This window comes from Ranitomeya variabilis, chromosome 5 (genome assembly GCF_051348905.1).
Source record: "Ranitomeya variabilis isolate aRanVar5 chromosome 5, aRanVar5.hap1, whole genome shotgun sequence".
Classification (NCBI taxonomy): Eukaryota; Metazoa; Chordata; class Amphibia; order Anura; family Dendrobatidae; genus Ranitomeya; species Ranitomeya variabilis.
The window spans coordinates 560,357,633-560,376,422 of NC_135236.1; the positions used below are offsets into that span (position 1 = coordinate 560,357,633).

The 18,790-nt window shown below is 43.1% G+C and overlaps 1 protein-coding gene across 1 annotated transcript in view; it reads left to right on the forward strand.

Annotated features, from left to right (window-relative positions):
- PDLIM4 (PDZ and LIM domain 4) overlaps positions 1 to 11,929 on the forward strand; it is a 349,721-nt gene extending 337,792 nt beyond the window's left edge. The window contains exons 6-7 of the mRNA XM_077265960.1: positions 9,799 to 9,919; positions 10,985 to 11,929. Of these exons, the coding sequence (XP_077122075.1) occupies positions 9,799 to 9,919; positions 10,985 to 11,189 (326 nt within the window). The 3' untranslated portion in view covers positions 11,190 to 11,929. The remainder of the gene's footprint in view (positions 1 to 9,798; positions 9,920 to 10,984) is intronic.
- The last annotated feature ends 6,861 nt before the right edge of the window (positions 11,930 to 18,790 follow it).

An 18,790-nucleotide genomic window follows, 5' to 3' on the forward strand; every position in this document is an offset into this window, starting at 1 on the left:
TACCAATTTTAAAACCTTCACCAATCTAGATCCAAAAGATGTTATAAAATCCCAGTCACAATTTTAGAACACTCGGGATGTTGGCATGAACCACGGTAGACCACCAAGACAGTCTGCACTTCACTAGACAGCCAGGAAAGCTAGCTTGAGACCCATCCGTGCTTTCAACCATTGCGGATGTTTGTATTTGCTCCCTTAGACTCCTAATGGGACCCAGTCGGCAGGTTTTGACTTATGGCAGTAGTAAAGGCCCGATAAAAATAATACCAGTTTTTGTATAGATCTGAAGTGCCAGTTATGAGAAATCTGGATTATTTAGAAGTTATATGCAAATCAGGCTAGAGGTGAACTGACACAGTCTAGCACACGTCCTAGAGAACTTCAGTATGATTTGCACATGACTTCTATGTTAGATTTGCCATGACTGGCTCATTGGAAATATACAAAAAAGATTAAATTTTTATTGGGTGATTACAGCCATACAATTACTTCTATATGTATAAACATGCTTACAGGTTCCCTTTACCTACCCTAGACTTGAGATATAAGTATCATTTCAATCTGATAGACCAGGAGAAAGCAACATTTTGTCTTGTAATGGAGGACTAGAAATTTTATCGTTTGCACTGCAATCTCTGAATACAGTTTTGGTTCACTTTGCATAGATGAAACAATGGCCAGGTTCCTAACTCTCTCCCCAACTAGTTGCATAGCTATAAGCAGGGCCGGACTGGGACTAAAATTCAGCCCTGGCATTTGAAGTTACACAAGCCCATTTGTCACATGGTGACTGTATAATATCTTTGTACACTTGTAGGCAGGGCCGGTTTTAGGCAAAGTGGGGCCCTAGGCAAAGTTTAAAATGGGGCCCCAAATGCCCCACAGCCCACACAGTAGTATACAGCACAGTCCACGTAGCAGTATACAGCACGCCCACATAGCAGTATACAGCACAGCCCACGTAGCAGTATACAGCACAGCCCACGTAGCAGTATACAGCACAGCCCACGTAGCAGTATACAGCACAGCCCACGTAGCAGTATACAGCACAGCCCACATAGCAGTATACAGCACGCCCACGTAGCAGTATACAGCACAGCCCACTTAGCGGTATACAGCACAGCCCACTTAGCAGTATACAGCACAGCCCACATAGCAGTATACAGCACAGCCCGCATCTCTCCTCCCCCCCGAGAATGGCCCCACAGTCCAGTAAAAAAAACACACTCCTCACCTCTCCTCGTGCTCGCGTTGCTCCCTGCTCCTGTCTCGCCGGCTGCCGCTGCACTGCCTGGCACACAGTGAGTGCGTGCGCACCCGCAGTGTCAGAGGCAGATCGGGGAATGATAGGAGAGGGGGCGTCAGCAGATGCTCTCTCCTCCATCATTGCATTCAACTGTACCGGCGTCATAGACGCTGGTATAGTTGAATGCGGCGGTGCTGGTTGGGGGTGAGTTGACATGCAGTGGCCCACTACTGGCACCGGCCCTTCTGGCATTTGCCAGAAGTGCCTGATGGCCAGTCCGGCCCTGGCTATAAGGCCAACATGGAGTCTAACAAGTATGACAGACACTGTCTAATGGCAGATACATCCAGGGGCAGCACGGTGGCTCAGTGGATAGCACTGCAGCCTTGCGGCGCTGGAGTCCTGGGTTCTAATCCCACCTTGGACAACATCTGCAAGGAGTTTGTATGTTCTCCCCGTGTTTGCGTGGGTTTCCTCCGGGTACTCCGGTTTCCTCCCATATTCCAAAGACATACTGATAGGGAATTTAGATTGTGAGCCCCAACGGGGACAGAGGTGTTAATGTGTGCAAACTGTAAAGCGTTGCGGAATATGTTAGAGCTACATAAAGATTATAATTATTTATTAATAGTGAAGTTCATGTATTCATTAATTGCAATGTGCTGAAGCATCATGCATTTATATTGGCCACATAGCTTATTTGTGCTCCCCATAGCCTCCCCCCACACAGTATGATACGCTCCAACACAGTATGATTGTCCCCCACAGCCCTATATACAGTATGATATCGCCACAGCCCTAAAATTCCCCTCATACTCAACATATCCAGGATCCCCTTCCACCACAGCGGCCATCCCTTCTTCAACCCTGCATTGCAGTGGACACGAGCTGCACAATGCAGCGTCGCCATCATGAAGACCAATGTACCCTGCGTGGTGACGGTTTTGGTAAATGGTGACCATCGAACTGCCAGCTCCGTACTATAGCACAGTTGTTAACAGTACCCATGTCCTGATGACGCTGATACTGTTAACAATTAGAAAATAACCACGGCACTTCTGTACATAAGGTGCTCAAGCTGGATCATATCCCGTAACTTCAAATACCAGAGACTTGACAAATAATGAAGATGAATGATTTTTAACCCCTTCCCGACCTTTGACGCATACGCTGCGTCATGAAAGTCTGTGCCTTCCCGACCTATGACGCAGCGTATGCGTCATGGAATGATCGCGTCCCTGCAGATCGGGTGAAGGGGTTAATTCCTATTTTACCCGATCTGCAGGGAGAGGGGGAGTGGTGCTTCAGCCCAGGGGGGTGGCTTCACCCCCCCGTGGCTACGATCGCTCTGATTGGCTGTTGAAAGTGAAACTGCCAATCAGAGCGATTTGTAATATTTCACCTAAAAAACTGGTGAAATATTACAATCCAGCCATGGCCGATGCTGCAATATCATCGGCCATGGCTGGAAATATTCACGTGACCCCCCCCACACCCACCGATCGCCCCCCCAGGCCTCTGTTATGGGGTCCGGTCCCCTCCGTCCGCCTGCCGGCTCCCCCGTCCTCCTGTCCGCTCCCTCCTTGTTAGTATTCACCCCCCCTGTGCTCCGATTACCCCCCCTGTGCTCCGATCACCCCCCCCCCCACCACCCCTTCATACTTACCGATCCTCCCGGTGTCCGGCCGTCTCCTCGCTGGGCGCCGCCATCTTGGAAAATGGCGGGCGCATGCTCAGTGCGCCCGCCGAATCTGCCAGTCGGCAGATTCCTTACAGGTACATTTTGATCGCTGTGGTAGGTTCTATCACAGCGATCAAAATAAAAAAAATAATAAATACCCCCCCCCCCCTTTATCACCCCCATAGGGACAATAATAAAATAAAGAAATTTTTTTTTTTCTTTTTCCACTAGGGTTAGGGTTAGAACTAGGGTTAGAACTAGGGGTAGGGTTAGGGGTAGGGTTAGGGTTACGGGTAGGGTTAGGGGTAGGGTTATGGCATGTGCACACAGAGCGGATCGGCCGCGGATCCGCAGCGGATCGGCAGCGGATCGGCAGCGGATATGCAGCGGATCCGCAGCGGATCGGCCGCGGATACGCAGCAGATCGGCAGCAGATACGCAGCGGATTGGCCGCGGATTCGCAGCGGATTGGCCGCGGATCCGCAGCGGATTGGCCGCTGCGAATTCGAAGCAGTTTTCCATCAGGTTTACAGTACCATGTACACCTAAGGAAAACCAAATCCGCTGTGCCCATGGTGCGGAAAATTCCATGCAGAATCGCTGCGTTGTATTTTCCGCAGCATGTCAATTCTTTGTGCGGATTCCGCAGCGTTTTACACCTGTTCCTCAATAGGAATCCGCAGGTGAAATCCGCACAAAAAAACACTGGAAATCCGCTGTAAATCCGTAGGTAAAACGCAGTGCCTTTTACCTGCGGATTTTTCAAAAATCGTGCGGAAAAATCTCACACGAATCCGCAAAGTGGGCACATAGCCTTAGGGTTAGGGTTGGAATTAGAGTTAGGGTACCGTCTCACAGTGGCACTTTGGTCGCTACGACGGTACGATCCGTGACGTTCCAGCGATATCCATACGATATCGCTGTGTCTGACACGCAGCAGCGATCAGGGACCCTGCTGAGAATCGTACGTCGTAGCAGATCGTTTGGAACTTTCTTTCGTCGCTGGATCTCCCGCTGTCATCGCTGGATCGTTGTGTGTGACAGCGATCCAGCGATGCATTCACTTGAAACCAGGGTAAACATCGGGTTACTAAGCGCAGGGCCGCGCTTAGTAACCCGATGTTTACCGTGGTTACCAGCGTAAAAGTAAAAAAAAAAAAAAAACGTACATACTCACATTTCGGTGTCCTTCAGGTCCCTTGCCGTCTGCTTCCCGCTATGACTGTCTGCCGGCCGGAAAGTGAGAGCACAGCACAGCAGTGACGTCACCGCTGCGCTCTGCTCTCACTGTATGGCGGCACTCAGTCAGAGCGGGAAGCAGACGGCAAGGGACCTGAAGGACACCGAAATGTGAGTATGTACGTTTTTTTTTTTTTACTTTTACGCTGGTAACCACGGTAAACATCGGGTTACTAAGCGCGGCCCTGCGCTTAGTAACCCGATGTTTACCCTGGTTACCTGGGACCTTGGCATCGTTGGTCGCTGGAGAGCGGTCTGTGTGACAGCTCCCCAGCGACCACACAATGACTTTCCAACGATCACGGCCAGGTCGTATCGCTGGTCGTGATCGTTGGTAAATCGTTATGTGAGACGGTACCCTTAGGGTTGGAATTAGGGCTAGGGTTGGAAATAGGGTTAAGATTAGGCTTGTGGTTAGGGTTAAGGATAGGGTTAGGGTTGTGTTGGGGTTACAGTTGTGGGTAGGGTTGGGATTAGGGTTCGGATTAGGGTTGGATTTAGGGTTACGGGTGTGTTGGGGTTAGGGTTGTGGTTAGGGGTGTGTTGGGGTTAGGGTTGTGATTATGGTTATGGCTACAGTTGGGATTAGGGTTAGGGGTGTGTTGGGGTTAGTGTTGAAGTTAGAATTGAGGGGTTTCCACTGTTTAGGCACATCAGGGGTCTCCAAATGCAACATGGCGCCACCATTGATTCCAGCCAATCTTGCGTTCAAAAAGTCAAATGGTGCGCCCTCCCTTCCAAGCCCCGACGTGCGCCCAAACAGTGGTTTACCCCCACATATGGGATACCAGCGTACTCAGGACAAACTGGGCAACAACTATTGGGGTCCAATTTCTCCTGTTACCTTTGCAAAAAAAAAAAATTACTTGCTAAAACATAATTTTGAGGAAAGAACAATTATTTTTTATTTTCACGGCTCTACGTTATAAACTTATGTGAAACACTTGGGGGTTGAAAGTGCTCACCACACATCTAGATAAGATCCTTTTGGGGTCTTGTTTCCAAAATGGGGTCACTTGTGGGGTGTTTCTACTGTTTAGGCACATCAGGGGCTCTGCAAATGCAACATGACGCCCGCAGACCATTCCATCAAAGTCTGCATTTCAAATGTCACTACTTCCCTTCCGATCCCTGACGTGCGCCCAAACAGTGGTTTACCCCCACATATGAGGTATCAGCGTACTCACAACAAACTGGGCAACAAATATTGGGGTCCAATTTCTCCTGTTACCCTTGTGAAAATAAACAATTGCTTGCTAAAACATCTTTTTTGAGGAAAGAAAAATTATTTTTTATTTTCACGGCTCTGCGTTGTAAACTTCTGTGAAGCACTTGGGGGTTGAACGTGCTCACCACACATCTAGATAAGTTCCGTGGGGGGTCTAGTTTCCAAAATGGGGTCACTTGTGGGGGGTTTCTACTGTTTAGGCACATCAGGGGCTCTGCAAACGTAACATGATTCCCGCAGATCATTCCATCAAAGTCTGCATTCCAAATCGTCACTACTTCCCTTCCGAGCCCCGCCATGTGCCCAAACAGTGGTTTACCCCCACATATGGGGTATCAGCGTACTCAGGAGAAACTGGACAACAACTTTTGGGGTCAAATTTTTCCTGTTACCCTTGGGAAAATTAAAAAATTCTGGGCTAAAAAAATATTTTTGAGGAAAGAAAACACATTTTTTATTTTCACGGCTCTGCGTTATAAACTTCTGTGAAGCACTTGGGGGTTCAAAGTGCTCACCACACATCTAGATAAGTTCCCTTGTGGGTCTAGTTTCCAAAGTGGGGTCAATTGTGGGGAGTTCCTACTGTTTAGGCACATCAGGGGCTCTGCAAATGCAACGTGACGCCCGCAGAGCATTCCATTAAAGTCTGCATTTCAAAACGTCACTACTTCCCTTCCGCTCCCCGACGTGTGCCAAAACAGTGGTTTACCCCCACATATGGGGTATCAGCGTACTCAGGAGAAACTGCACAACAACTTTTGGGGTCCAATTTCTCCTGTTACCCTTGGGAAAATAAAACATTGTGGGTTAAAAAATCATTTTTGAGGAAAGAAAAATAATTTTTTATTTTCATGGCTCTGCGTTATAAACTTCTGTGAAGCACTTGAGGGTTCAAAGTGCTCACCACACATCTAGATTAGTTCCTTGGGAGGTCTAGTTTCCAAAATGGGGTCACTTGTGCGGGAGCTCCAATGTTTAGGCACACAGGAGCTCTCCAAACGCGACATGGTGTCCGCTAATGATTGAAGCTAATTTTCCATTCAAAAAGCCAAATGGCGTGCCTTCCCTTCCGAGCCCTGCCGTGCGCCCAAACAGTGGTTTACCCCCACATATGGGGTATCATCGTACTCAGGACAAACTGGACAACAACATTTGGGGTCCAATTTCTCCTATTATCCTTGGGAAAATAAAAAACTCCAGGCTAAAAATCATTTTTGAGGAAAGAAAAATATTTTTTTATTTTCATGGCTCTGCGTTATAAACTTCTGTGAAGCACCTGGGGGTTTTAAGTGCTCACTATACATCTAGATTAGTTCCTTGGGGGGGTCTAGTTTCCAAAATGGGGTCACTTGTAGGGGAGCTCCAATGTTTAGGCACACAGGGGCTCTCCAAACGCGACATGGTGTCCGCTAATGATTGAAGCTAATTTTCCATTCAAAAAGCCAAATGGCGTGCCTTCCCTTCCGAGCCCTGCCGTGCGCCCAAACAGTGGTTTACCCCCACATATGGGGTATCATCGTACTCAGGACAAACTGGACAACAATATTTGGGGTCCAATTTCTCCTATTATCCTTGGGAAAATAAAAAACTCCGGGCTAAAAATCATTTTTGAGGAAAGAAAAATATTTTTTTATTTTCATGGCTCTGCGTTATAAACTTCTGTGAAGCACCTGGGGGTTTTAAGTGCTCACTATACATCTAGATTAGTTCCTTGGGGGGTCTAGTTTCCAAAATGGGGTCACTTGTAGGGGAGCTCCAATGTTTAGGCACACAGGGGCTCTCCGAACGCAACATGGTGTCCACTAACGATTGGAGCTAATTTTCCATTGAAAAAGTCAAATGGCGCGCCTTCCCTTCCAAGCCTTGCCGTGCACCCAAACAGTGGTTTACCCCCACATATGAGGTATCTGCGTACTCAGGAGAAATTGCCCAACAAATTTTAGGATCCATTTTATCCTGTTGCCCATGTGAAAATGAAAAAATTGAGGCTAAAAAAAATTTTGTGTGAAAAAAAAGTACTTTTTCATTTTTACGGATCAATTTGTGAAGCACCTGAGGGTTTAAAGTGCTCACTATGCATCTAGATAAGTTCCTTGGGGGGTCTAGTTTCCAAAATGGGGTCACTTGTGGGGGAGCTCCAATGTTTAGGCACACAGGGGCTCTCCAAACCTGACATGGTGTCCGCTAACGATGGAGATAATTTTTCATTCAAAAAGTCAAATGGCGCTCCTTCCCTTCCGAGCCTTACCATGTGCCCAAACAGTAGTTTACCCCCACATATGAGGTATTGGCGTACTCAGGAGAAATTGCCCAACAAATTTTAGGATCCATTTTATTCTGTTGCCCATGTGAAAATGAAAAAATTGAGGCTAAAAGAAAATTTGTGTGAAAAAAAAAGTACTTTTTCATTTTTACGGATTAATTTGTGAAGCACCTGGGGGTTTAAAGTGCTCACTATGCTTCTAGATACGTTCCTTGGGGGGTCTAGTTTCCAAAATGGGGTCACTTGTGGGGGAGCTCCAATGTTTAGGCACACGGGGGTTCTCCAAACGCGACATGGTGTCCGCTAAAGATTGGAGCCAATTTTTCATTCAAAAAGTCAAATGGCGCTCCTTCCCTTCCGAGCCCTGCCGTGCGCCCAAACAGTGGTTTACCCCCACATATGAGGCATCAGCGTACTCAGGACAAATTGGACAACAACATCCGTGGTCCAGTTTCTCCTTTTACCCTTGGGAAAATAAAAAAATTGTTGCGAAAAAATCATTTTTGTGACTAAAACGTTAAATGTTAATTTTTCTCCTATTTGTTGCTTCTGCTGCTGTGAAACACCTGAAGGGTTAATAAACTTCTTGAATGTGGTTTTGAGCACCTTGAGGGGTGCAGTTTTTAGAATGGTGTCACTTTTGGGTATTTTCAGCCATATAGAACCCTCAAACTGACTTCAAATGTGAGGTGGTCCCTAAAAAAAATGGTTTTGTAAATTTTGTTGTAAAAATGAGAAATCACTGGTCAAATTTTAACCCTTATAACTTCCTAGCAAAAAAAAATTTTCTTTCCAAAATTGTGCTGATGTAAAGTAGACATGTGGGAAATGTTATTTATTAACTATTTTGTGTCACATAACTCTCTGGTTTAACAGAATAAAAATTCAAAATGTGAAAATTGCTAAATTTTCAAAATTTTCGCCAAATTTCCGTTTTTTTCACAAATAAACTCAGAAATTATCGACCTAAATTTACCACTAACATGAAGCCCAATATGTCACGAAAAAACAATCTCAGAACCGCAAGGATCCGTTGAAGCGTTCCTGAGTTATTACCTCATAAAGGGACACTGGTCAGAATTGCAAAAAATGGCAAGGTCATTAAGGCCAAAATAGGCTGGGTCATGAAGGGGTTAATGTAGAATAGTAATCCAAATAAAATATAAACATTTCGGTTAATGGGAGACCTTCATCAGTGTGCGGATTGCCCAGGAAGATGAACTTTACCCAGGAGATCAGCGCGCTGTAAGAAACACAGTATCCACCGCGGGTAGCAGTAGAGAGGAGCATCTGTCCTACAACCAGCAGTGGATACTGTGGTCCTCACCGTGCACTGATCCCCTGGGTAAAGTTCATCTTCCTGGGCAATCCGCACACAGATGAAGGTCTCCTGTTGATAGAAACAATACTGTTAACAGTATCGCAGTCGATGTTGCACATGGCCCTTCTTGTGGGATGTATTTCCGTGGTAAATCTGAATGCCTCAGCCGATAAATAAATCCTAAGGCTACCTGCATAATGTGCAGTCTTAGTGCAGTCTTTTACCTGATATAAAAAAAAACTGGAAAAACTGGGATTAGATCCAAAAAAGAGATGAATTATAAATTCATGCACTCCCTTTTCAGGGTTAAAATAAAGCAACACATACCAAAGCTACAATGTGTCAATGCAGAGATCAGTAAAGCAAGAGGACTGTAATGTATGAGCTAGATTTAATGTACTTCATGTGCAGTCTATACACCACCTTAAGTGTGCCCTATAGATTACTCACTCTTGGAGGAAATTCAGATTCTGCTTTTTCTGGCCGTGGTAATTTCAATATATCAGAGTAGTGTATCTTTAATAGAAATATTTTTTGCCTGGCATATATCATACATTATCATTATATCCCGTCTGTGTGCCAAAGTTTAATAACCCAAACACATTTTTTGGATCTCTCATGTTTTCATTCAACTCGCTAAATTTTACAGACAAGAAAAGCTGATCCAGGAAAGAAAAATCTTTCAAATTTCTGTTAGGAACCCAGGGCAAACCTTCAAGAGGTGGTTTCAGATACCATGTGCCGCCATGTTCCAGTCAGTCTCAGTCTGTTCATTAGAATTCTATACACAAATCTGATATACTATTTTTATACTTGGCAGGTGAAAAGCCAGAGAAGCCGGCCAGCGCCAGGAATGTCAAGTCTCCTGTGTCTAAGCTGAACAGTCCGCTGACTGGCTTACAGATGCTTCCAGAATGCACCAGATGTGGGAACGGGATTGTGTAAGTAACAAAAATAACTTTAAGGCAAATGTTATACTTACGGAAGAGATGCTTTACAGTGCTGTTTTGTATTTTCCATGTATAAATGTTTTAAAGCTCATATATAAATGTATTAGACTTTTCTATTAGTGAACGGTATCTGATGATAGGAGATGACTGAAGAATACGCCTGGATTAAATAGCACAAACAAATACTAAACTAAAAACAGTAACCTGGTAAAATCTTGCAATGTTTTATACATAATATATGGTTTTCTCAAAGTCAAAAAGGTGTCATTTGCTTTTGTACTGTATCTGCATCTCCTGTTTTCTTGACAGAACAATACAGAACAATACAAAAGTGGCACTGGTTCTTGAGAGATACTTCATTATGTAGAAGGTGGAGTTTGGAACTTAAGTAAGACAATTAAACTCTAGATACAGAAATCACTTTTCATGTATAAAAAAATGAAACTAGCCATACTGTTTAGATAGCCGAATTTGCTCACTCAGCCAGCAGCAATACTGCCCCTTTTAGTTATATGTGCCAAGGGTACATACGTTTTCAGTTGGAAGAGGAATAAGCTGCTGCCAGATACTTCTGGCAGTGGCTTATTTCCCTTAAGAAATAATCCATCGGCATGTTAAAATTCAACATGCCTGAGAATCAGGACACCAATTCTCTTTGGCTAATTGACTAGTCTCACTGAAATCGGAAAGTTTGGCCAACATTTATCTCATTTGTATGGGGGGCAAGTTTCACTAAGGCAGGCAATACTAAAGAGGGGCACAGGCTAGTCTGTCTCTTTTATTAGGTCTTTGTGACCTTGCACAGGTCTTTCCTTTCCAGTCACAATGAGCAAGCTAGTTGAGGGGAGAAATGGCTAAGGAAGTATGCCACGATTCTCTCCTATGAGGAATGGGAAGGTGGAGGAGTACTATGTCAGAACAAGCAACAGCTTGGAGGGCCCTTTTTTTTTAGCAATGATGCTCTTGCTTTTCAATCAGCAAACCATTGTAGTTGTTTATACAGTTAGTTTGTATGATTATATGGTGAGACGATGCTTTTTCTCCCTTATTCTACAGAGGTACTATAGTCAAAGCAAGAGACAAGCTCTATCATCCTGAATGCTTCATGTGTGATGACTGTGGTCTCAACCTGAAACAGAGAGGCTATTTCTTTATCGAGGAGCAGCTGTACTGCGAAACTCACGCCAAGGAAAGAGTCAAGCCTCCAGAGGGATATGATGTTGTGGCTGTTTATCCGAATGCCAAAGTTGAACTTGTCTAACCATTAAAGCAAGCTTGTTGGAGAAGTCTACAGTCTTACACAGCCATACTCCCATAGCCCTTCCTACAACAATCAAGGATTTTACATTCCTTAGACAAGATATCTCCATCCTAACATTGTATCTGAAATCAATGCAGAATCACAATGAAAATGCTTCAGTATATCCATTTCCTTCCTCAATCAATTACACTGAACATAATACTTATAGGGAGCCATGTCGGAACCGTTTTTAACACTTTTGCATTAACTATCCATATATTTTACGTTGCTGTTGTGTTTAATACGCAGGCTACATGTGTGCAGGCTACGGTTTGTCTACTTTTGGTACCGACAGAATCTTCTGTAAATACTAAATAAAATTAATCCTCTGCTCTAATAAAATATATTGTTTTTAGTATTTATGCTGTGTCTTTTCTTGGTTCTCACAGTTTTCTAATAATGGACAGATAATGAGTGGCATCAGTGAAGTCATTTGTTCACCAATATTTCATATTATAACCACTTCTCTTGGTAATCCTGCTGTACTGGGTGCATCTTCTCAGCACTCTTGGGCCACACTTAGTATCAGGGCTCATAGCTATTGCCCTACGTATACAAATTTCCCACGTCGTGTACCTTGTATGGAGTTTTATGGCTATGGAAATACGTTACACTTGCTCGAGATTCATGTCTGTATTTGATCTATTTTCTTTTTATGGATCATAAGCTCTGTGCCTCTCTCTCTTAACAGGGTATTCTTATGTTATTAAATTGCTTTAGTTTGACAGCATGGAAAGAATCAAATTTGCAATTAACTTGCTTTTTTCAATCTGCTATCATTCTCCTACAATGAGAGCTTTTATCTTACATAGTGTACAGCTTGTTTCCATGAAGCTGAGCCACTTGTGTCTGGTCAAGTGTGTGCATTAGTTACATTCTAGGAGAGGATTTAACTCTTAACATACCAGTCAGCTCTCTCAGCTCTCTCCAGCTTATTGATTTCTATGCAGTAGTTAGATACTCACCTCCCTCCCACTCACTCTCAGTCTTGTAGAATCACAATCCCTGGGCACCAGCATTGGCAGTTTCTAGAGCAAATCACTCACTTATCCAGCTCATGCAAATATTGAATGGAGGAGATGAAAATAGAATAAAAATCTTGTCCTTTATTAGTGCATCATAAAAACAAGCTGACGCGTTTTAGGCAATACTGCCCTTAGTTATAGCATAATAAAAACATATTACGACACAATATATAAAGGCACATAACAAAAGGCTACAACCAATCACAATACATGTCAATTCACCATATATCAAACACCTGAGTACCCATTGAACGAAGTCACACACCTTGCCCAACCTGAGTTTTAGGCTGCCGTCACACTAGCAGTATTTGGTCAGTATTTTACATCAGTATTTGTAAGCCAAAACCAGGAGAGGAACAAATAGAGGAAAAGTATAATAGAAACACATGCACCACTTCTGTATTTATCACTCACTCCTGGTTTTGGCTTACAAATACTGATGTAAAATGCTGACCAAATACTGCTAGTGTGACGGCAGCCTTATTCAAATGTTATAGCCACTAAGTCGATGTACAATATCGCAAATACAAATTGTAAAAATACAACAATACACTTCGCCAATGTATGTAAATACTGTACATATAAATACCCCCACATAGATACGTAAACCACATATCTTCATGACATTTATGCATGAAAGCATTACTTAATAAAAATACATCACATCTGTTTTATAATTCATTCCTTTGAGGAAACAAGTATCTAGTTTTAAGATCCAAGCTGTCTCTCTGGCTCGTAGAGTAGATACTGTATCCCCTCCTCTGACTGCCCTCTTTACTTGTTCATTGGTGGTTACTCTCATGTAAGTCATATTGCCAGCATGAAAATTGCAATTAGCAAAAAAAGTTATAGTATAATCATGCTGTGCATCTTTTGCTCTAAATTTGGTGTTTTTTTTGCATATATTGACACAATCCACATCTACTCATACCGCACTTGTAGTTACCCATACTTTCTAACCAGGAATACTCTCTTTTTTCTACATTATTTGATCTCACATATAAACTGGGTGACAACATGTCTTGGATTTTTTGGCTACAAATCGCACTCCATTATCTAAAATGGTGTTAGTTATTTTATCCTGCCTCAAAACTGGAAGATGCCATTTTATTGTATTAGCTATTTGTGGATATTCAATGGAAAATGGTGTAGAAAAAACTTCTTGTGATTGAGAATCACGTATACTGCGATCCATTAAACATTGTTCTCTGTTTCTACTGCATGCTATATTTCTGGCCCTGTTCACACAAGCCTGTGAATAACCTCGCTGCTTGAATCTTGTAGCAATTACTTTGCACTCCTGATTGAATTCAACATCATTAGAACAAGCACGCCTCTCCCCAAAAAATTCTCCTATGGGCAGATTCTTTATAGTGTGAACAGGGTGTGCACTGGATGCATGCAAAACTCCATTACCCATAGTTGGCTTACAGTATAATCTGCCACAGATTTTACCACTGTCCACTTGTCCTTCAACAAATACATCTAGAAAAGGGGAACTTTTATGATATATGGTTAATATTGGTTGTAGCCTTTTGTTATGTGCCTTTATATATTGTGTTGTAATGTGTTTTTATTATGCTATGACTAAGGGCAGTATTGCCTGAAATGCGCCAGCTTGTTTTTATGATGCACTAATAAAGGACAAGATCTTTATTCTATTTTCATCTGCTCCATTCAATATTTGCATGAGTTGGACAAGTGAGAGATTTGCATTTTCGCCTGGCAGTCGGCCGGCAGGAACTTGGTGGTGATCCGTGCTCTGCACATGTCTACTGAGAATTGGATTTAAATACGTCTGGTTGGGTGAGCTGATGAAATCCTAGTATTTGCAAGTTTCTTGAGCAGTTCTTCTAATTTTATTGAGCCGTGTGCTTCAAATGCACTGTTATCTCCAAATGTAAATATAATGATAACAGTGTGGAGTCAGAACATACAATGACAGATCCTTAATGTAGCAGAATGAAGCTACCCACCAGAAGTGTCACTCAAGGAGGAGCATCTGCCCCAAAGCAAACTGGAAGTAAGGAGACTGCCGAGCTATGAACTGCTCTACAGACGGATTGAGATATCCCTTCAAGCAAAACTGTTAGTGCAGTTTCTCTTTGTATGTGTTGCCTATATGTTATGGTTTTACATAAGACTGCTACAAAATGTATATTTATATTGCAAACTAAAGCAGCTAACTTTTAGGTAGAAAACACATTCAAAATTGGGGTTCACTGATATTAGTCTACAAATCTGCAGCCAGATTTTACTGCAAATCCATAGCAAAATTTATTTTTGTAAAATGCCGATTTTGCTTTGCATTCACTTTAGAATTGAAACGCACTGAGAAAAACCTGCAATAGAAATTGGCACGCTTGGAATTGATCTACAATTCATAATATAAAATACAACACTTTATGAATCTTCTTTATTTTAATATCGGGCTGTAAAACTTTAAAAATAGATTTTACAGCCATTCTGATATGGATTGTCAATGTAAGTACACCAGTCCTTTCCGGTCTAAAAGATTTTGTTTTTAAATTGATGCTTATATTGTCACAAGTCAATTTCCATGCAGAAAAAGATAAAGTGAAAATCTAATTCTCTTGCTACTGCTATATACCTTCATATTTTAGATGTGCAAATCTGAAGGTAAAATTTGCAGTTTTTGCATTACATATGGACCCTTATTGTGGTTCTTCTTCACCTATGTCTGTTCGAGGTTTAATAAAGTATTACCTTAAAAGAAGACTAAAGCTGAAGATCCAGTGGAGTTGCTTTTGGGATGACACTGTTCTTTCGGTGCTCCTTGGCAGCGGTGAGTAATCTCATTCCACACCTGTCAATTGCCTGTGAACAGATTTCATTGTGAACTTACTGATAGTCTGAAGGATAAAATTCCAGCAAGCATTAGCTTTAGAAATCATTTCCTTTATGATGGGCTCTCCCAAGCTTGTCAGATTGACTACAACTCTTACACAACACTTGACAAGCTTGCTTGTGGGGTTTTACACTAAAATGACTTCAAAGTCTTTGCATTTCCGCTTTTTTTCTCTCTGTATTTTCCTTATCTCATTTCTGCTCTATACAGTTTGAGTTCTTATAACAGGAATTATGTTTAGAAAATTGTTGTGTAGCCTTTGGCCAGTGCTGGATTAAAACCTGTGGCAGCTCCTAGGCTGTTGAAGTCGTGGGGCCCCTTCAGCTAAATATTTCCAAATAATTTTTTAAATTTACCAATAACAATTTTAATACCCCAATCACATTTTATTGAACATAACAAAAATTAGGTTAATCAAACTTCATTATAACCCAGAAAAGATAATTAACTAAAGTGAACCTTGGGTGTTGGCTTATATATAATCATCTGATATTTTTATATTATTTTTCATCCCTTGTGCTGGGCCCCCAAAAGAAAGGAGGCCCATAGGACAGTGACTATTATGCCAAATTGTATAGAACAAAGACAAAGAGCCACAAGCCATGTACTCAGGGATCACCTAAAATAATCAAATATTTTATTTGGTACAAAAGAAAACTGAAAGCTCACATATAAAAACATTTAAAAAGTCATAGAATGACATAGATGTTATACAAAGATGCTCGCAATAGCCCTCAATCAAGTGACAAAACCAGTATTGTTGGTGCAAGTATAAATATGCAAACATGCAATGATATCAATTAAAATATATATGGTCAGCACACCGACCAGAGGACCTAACAGAATATATGTTGAGGTCATTGATAGTAAAAGGGACATTTGTAAGTGTGAGAATTACTGATGCTTTAAAGGGACTCTGTCACCTGAATTTGGAGGGAACAATTTTCAGCCATAGGGGCGGGGTTTTCGGGTGTTTGATTCACCCTTTCCTTACCCGCTGGCTGCATGCTGGCTGCAATATTGGATTGAAGTTCATTCTCTGTCCTCAGTAGTACATGCCTGCACAAGACAATCTTGCCTTACGCAGGCGTGTACTACGGAGGACAGAGAATGAACTTCAATCCAATATTGCAGCCAGCATGCAGCCAGCGGGTAAGGAAAGGGTGAATCAAACACCCGAAAACCCCGCCCATATGACTGAAAATTGTTCCCTCCAAATTCAGGTGACAGAGTCCCTTTAAGACAATCGGGGAGACAGAAAAGGCACCAAAATAAAATGAATCTGCAAAAAAGATAATAGACTAGTCCAACCAAGATGTCTATATAATAAAATATTGACACATTTCACATAAACTGTGCATAAAGTGAAAATCAAAAGACACAGTAGAGGTGACAAACCAAATCACAGTAATATGTAAAGCATTGTGGACATACACTAAAATCGTGTTCTACAGACAACTGGAAGGGGATGCAGGAATGGAATATAAAGTGCATTAGAGGATAAATATTCCAAGCAACTAAAATGAACATATAGTCTCGCCTGAGTCAAAGGATAAAGTGCATCAGAGATAAAGTATCTTACCAAACAAGAATGAGAACATGGTCCTACCTAAATAGAAAGGCACATGTGAAGGGCTGAGAAATGTGCCCGCTTTATCCTTTAACTCAGGTGGAACTAAATGTTCATTTTAGTTGTTTGGAACATACACTGCTCAAAAAAAATAAAGGAAACACTTAAACAACAGAATTTATCTCCAAGTAAATCAAACTTCTTGGAAATCAAACTGTCCAGTTAGGAAGCAACACTGTTTGACAATCAATTTCACATGCTGTTGTGCAAATAGAATAGACAACAGATGGAAATTATTGGCAATTATCAAGACACACTCAATAAAGGAGTGGTTCTGCAGGTGGGGACCACAGACCACATCTCAGTACCAATGCTTTCTGGCTGATGTTTTGGTCACTTTTGAACGTTGGTTGTGCTTTCACACTCGTGGTAGCATGAGACGGACTCTACAACCCACAGAAGTGGCTCAGGTAGTGCAGCTCATCCAGGATGTACCTGTCAGCATAGTGTCCAGAGGCTGGAGGCACTACCAGGAGATAGGCCAGTACACCAGGAAATGTAGAGGGGACCGTAGAAGGGAAACAAGCCAGCAGCTGGACCGCTACCTCAGCCGTTGTGCAAGGAGGAACAGGAGGAGCACTGCCAGAGCCCTGCAAAATGATCTCCAGCAGGTGTCTGCATAAACGGTTAGAAACCGACTCCATGAGGATGGACTGAGTGCCCGACATGCACAGATGTGCAGCCCAACACCGTGCAAGACACTTGGAATTTGCTACAGAGACCAGGATTGGCAAATTTGCCACTGGCGTCCTGTGCTTTTCACAGATGAAAGCAGGTTCACACTGAGCACATGTGACAGACATCACAGAATCTGGAGACACCGTGGAGAGCGTGTGGGGTGGCATTTCTTTGGAGGGCCGCACAGCCCTCCATGTGCTCGCCAGAGGTAGCCTGATTGCCATTATGTACCGAGATGAGATCCTCAGACCTCTTGTGAGACCATGTGCTGGTGTGGTTGGCCCTGGGTTCCTCCTAATGCAGGACAATGCCAGACCTCATGAGGCTGGAGTGTGTCAGCAGTTCCTGCAAGATGAAGGCATCGAAGCTATGGACTGACCTTCCCGTTCCCCAGACCTGAATCAGATTGAACACATCTGGGACATTATGTCTCGCACCATCCACTAACGTTACGTTGCACCGCAGACTGTCCAGGAGTTGACCGATGCCTTAATCCTGGTCTGGGAGCAGATCCCTCAGGATAACATCCACCGCCTCATCAGGACAATGCCCAGGCATTGTAGGGAGGTCATACAGGCACGTGAAGGCCAAACACACACTAATGAGCATTATTTCCTTGTCTTGAGGCATTTCCACTGAAGTTGGATAGGCCTGTAATTTGATTTTCCACTTTGATTTTGAGCATCATTCCAACTCCAGACCTCCATGGGATATTAGTTGTGATTAGTGTTGAGCATTCCGATACCGCAAGTATCGGGTATCGGCCGATATTTGCTGTATCGGAATTCCGATACCGAGATCCGATACTTTTGTGGTATCGGGTATCGGTATTGAAACAACATTAATGTGTAAAATAAAGAATTAAAATAAAAAATATTGCTATACTCACCTCTCCGACGCAGCCTGGACCTCACCGAGGGAACCGGCAGCGTTGTTTGCTTAAAATGCGCGCTTTTCCTTCCTTCCGTGACATCACGGCTTCTGATTGGTCGCGTGCCGGCCATGTGGCCGCGACGCGACCAATCACAGCAAGCCGTGACGTAATTTCAGGTCCTTCAGTATTTTAAAATTACGTTCCGGCTTTGTGATTGGTCGCGTCGCGGTCACATGGGCGACGCGACCAATCACAAGCCGTGACGTCACGGGAGGCTGGACACGCGCACATTTTAAAATGCGCGCGTCTCCTGCCTCCCGTGACGTCACGGCTTGTGATTGGTCGCGTCGCCATGTTGGCCGCGACGCGACCAATCACAAAGCCGGAACGTAATTTTAAAATACTGAATGCCTAGAAGGACCTGAAATTACGTCACGGCTTTCTGTGATTGGTTGCGTCGCGGCCAACATGGCGACGCGACCAATC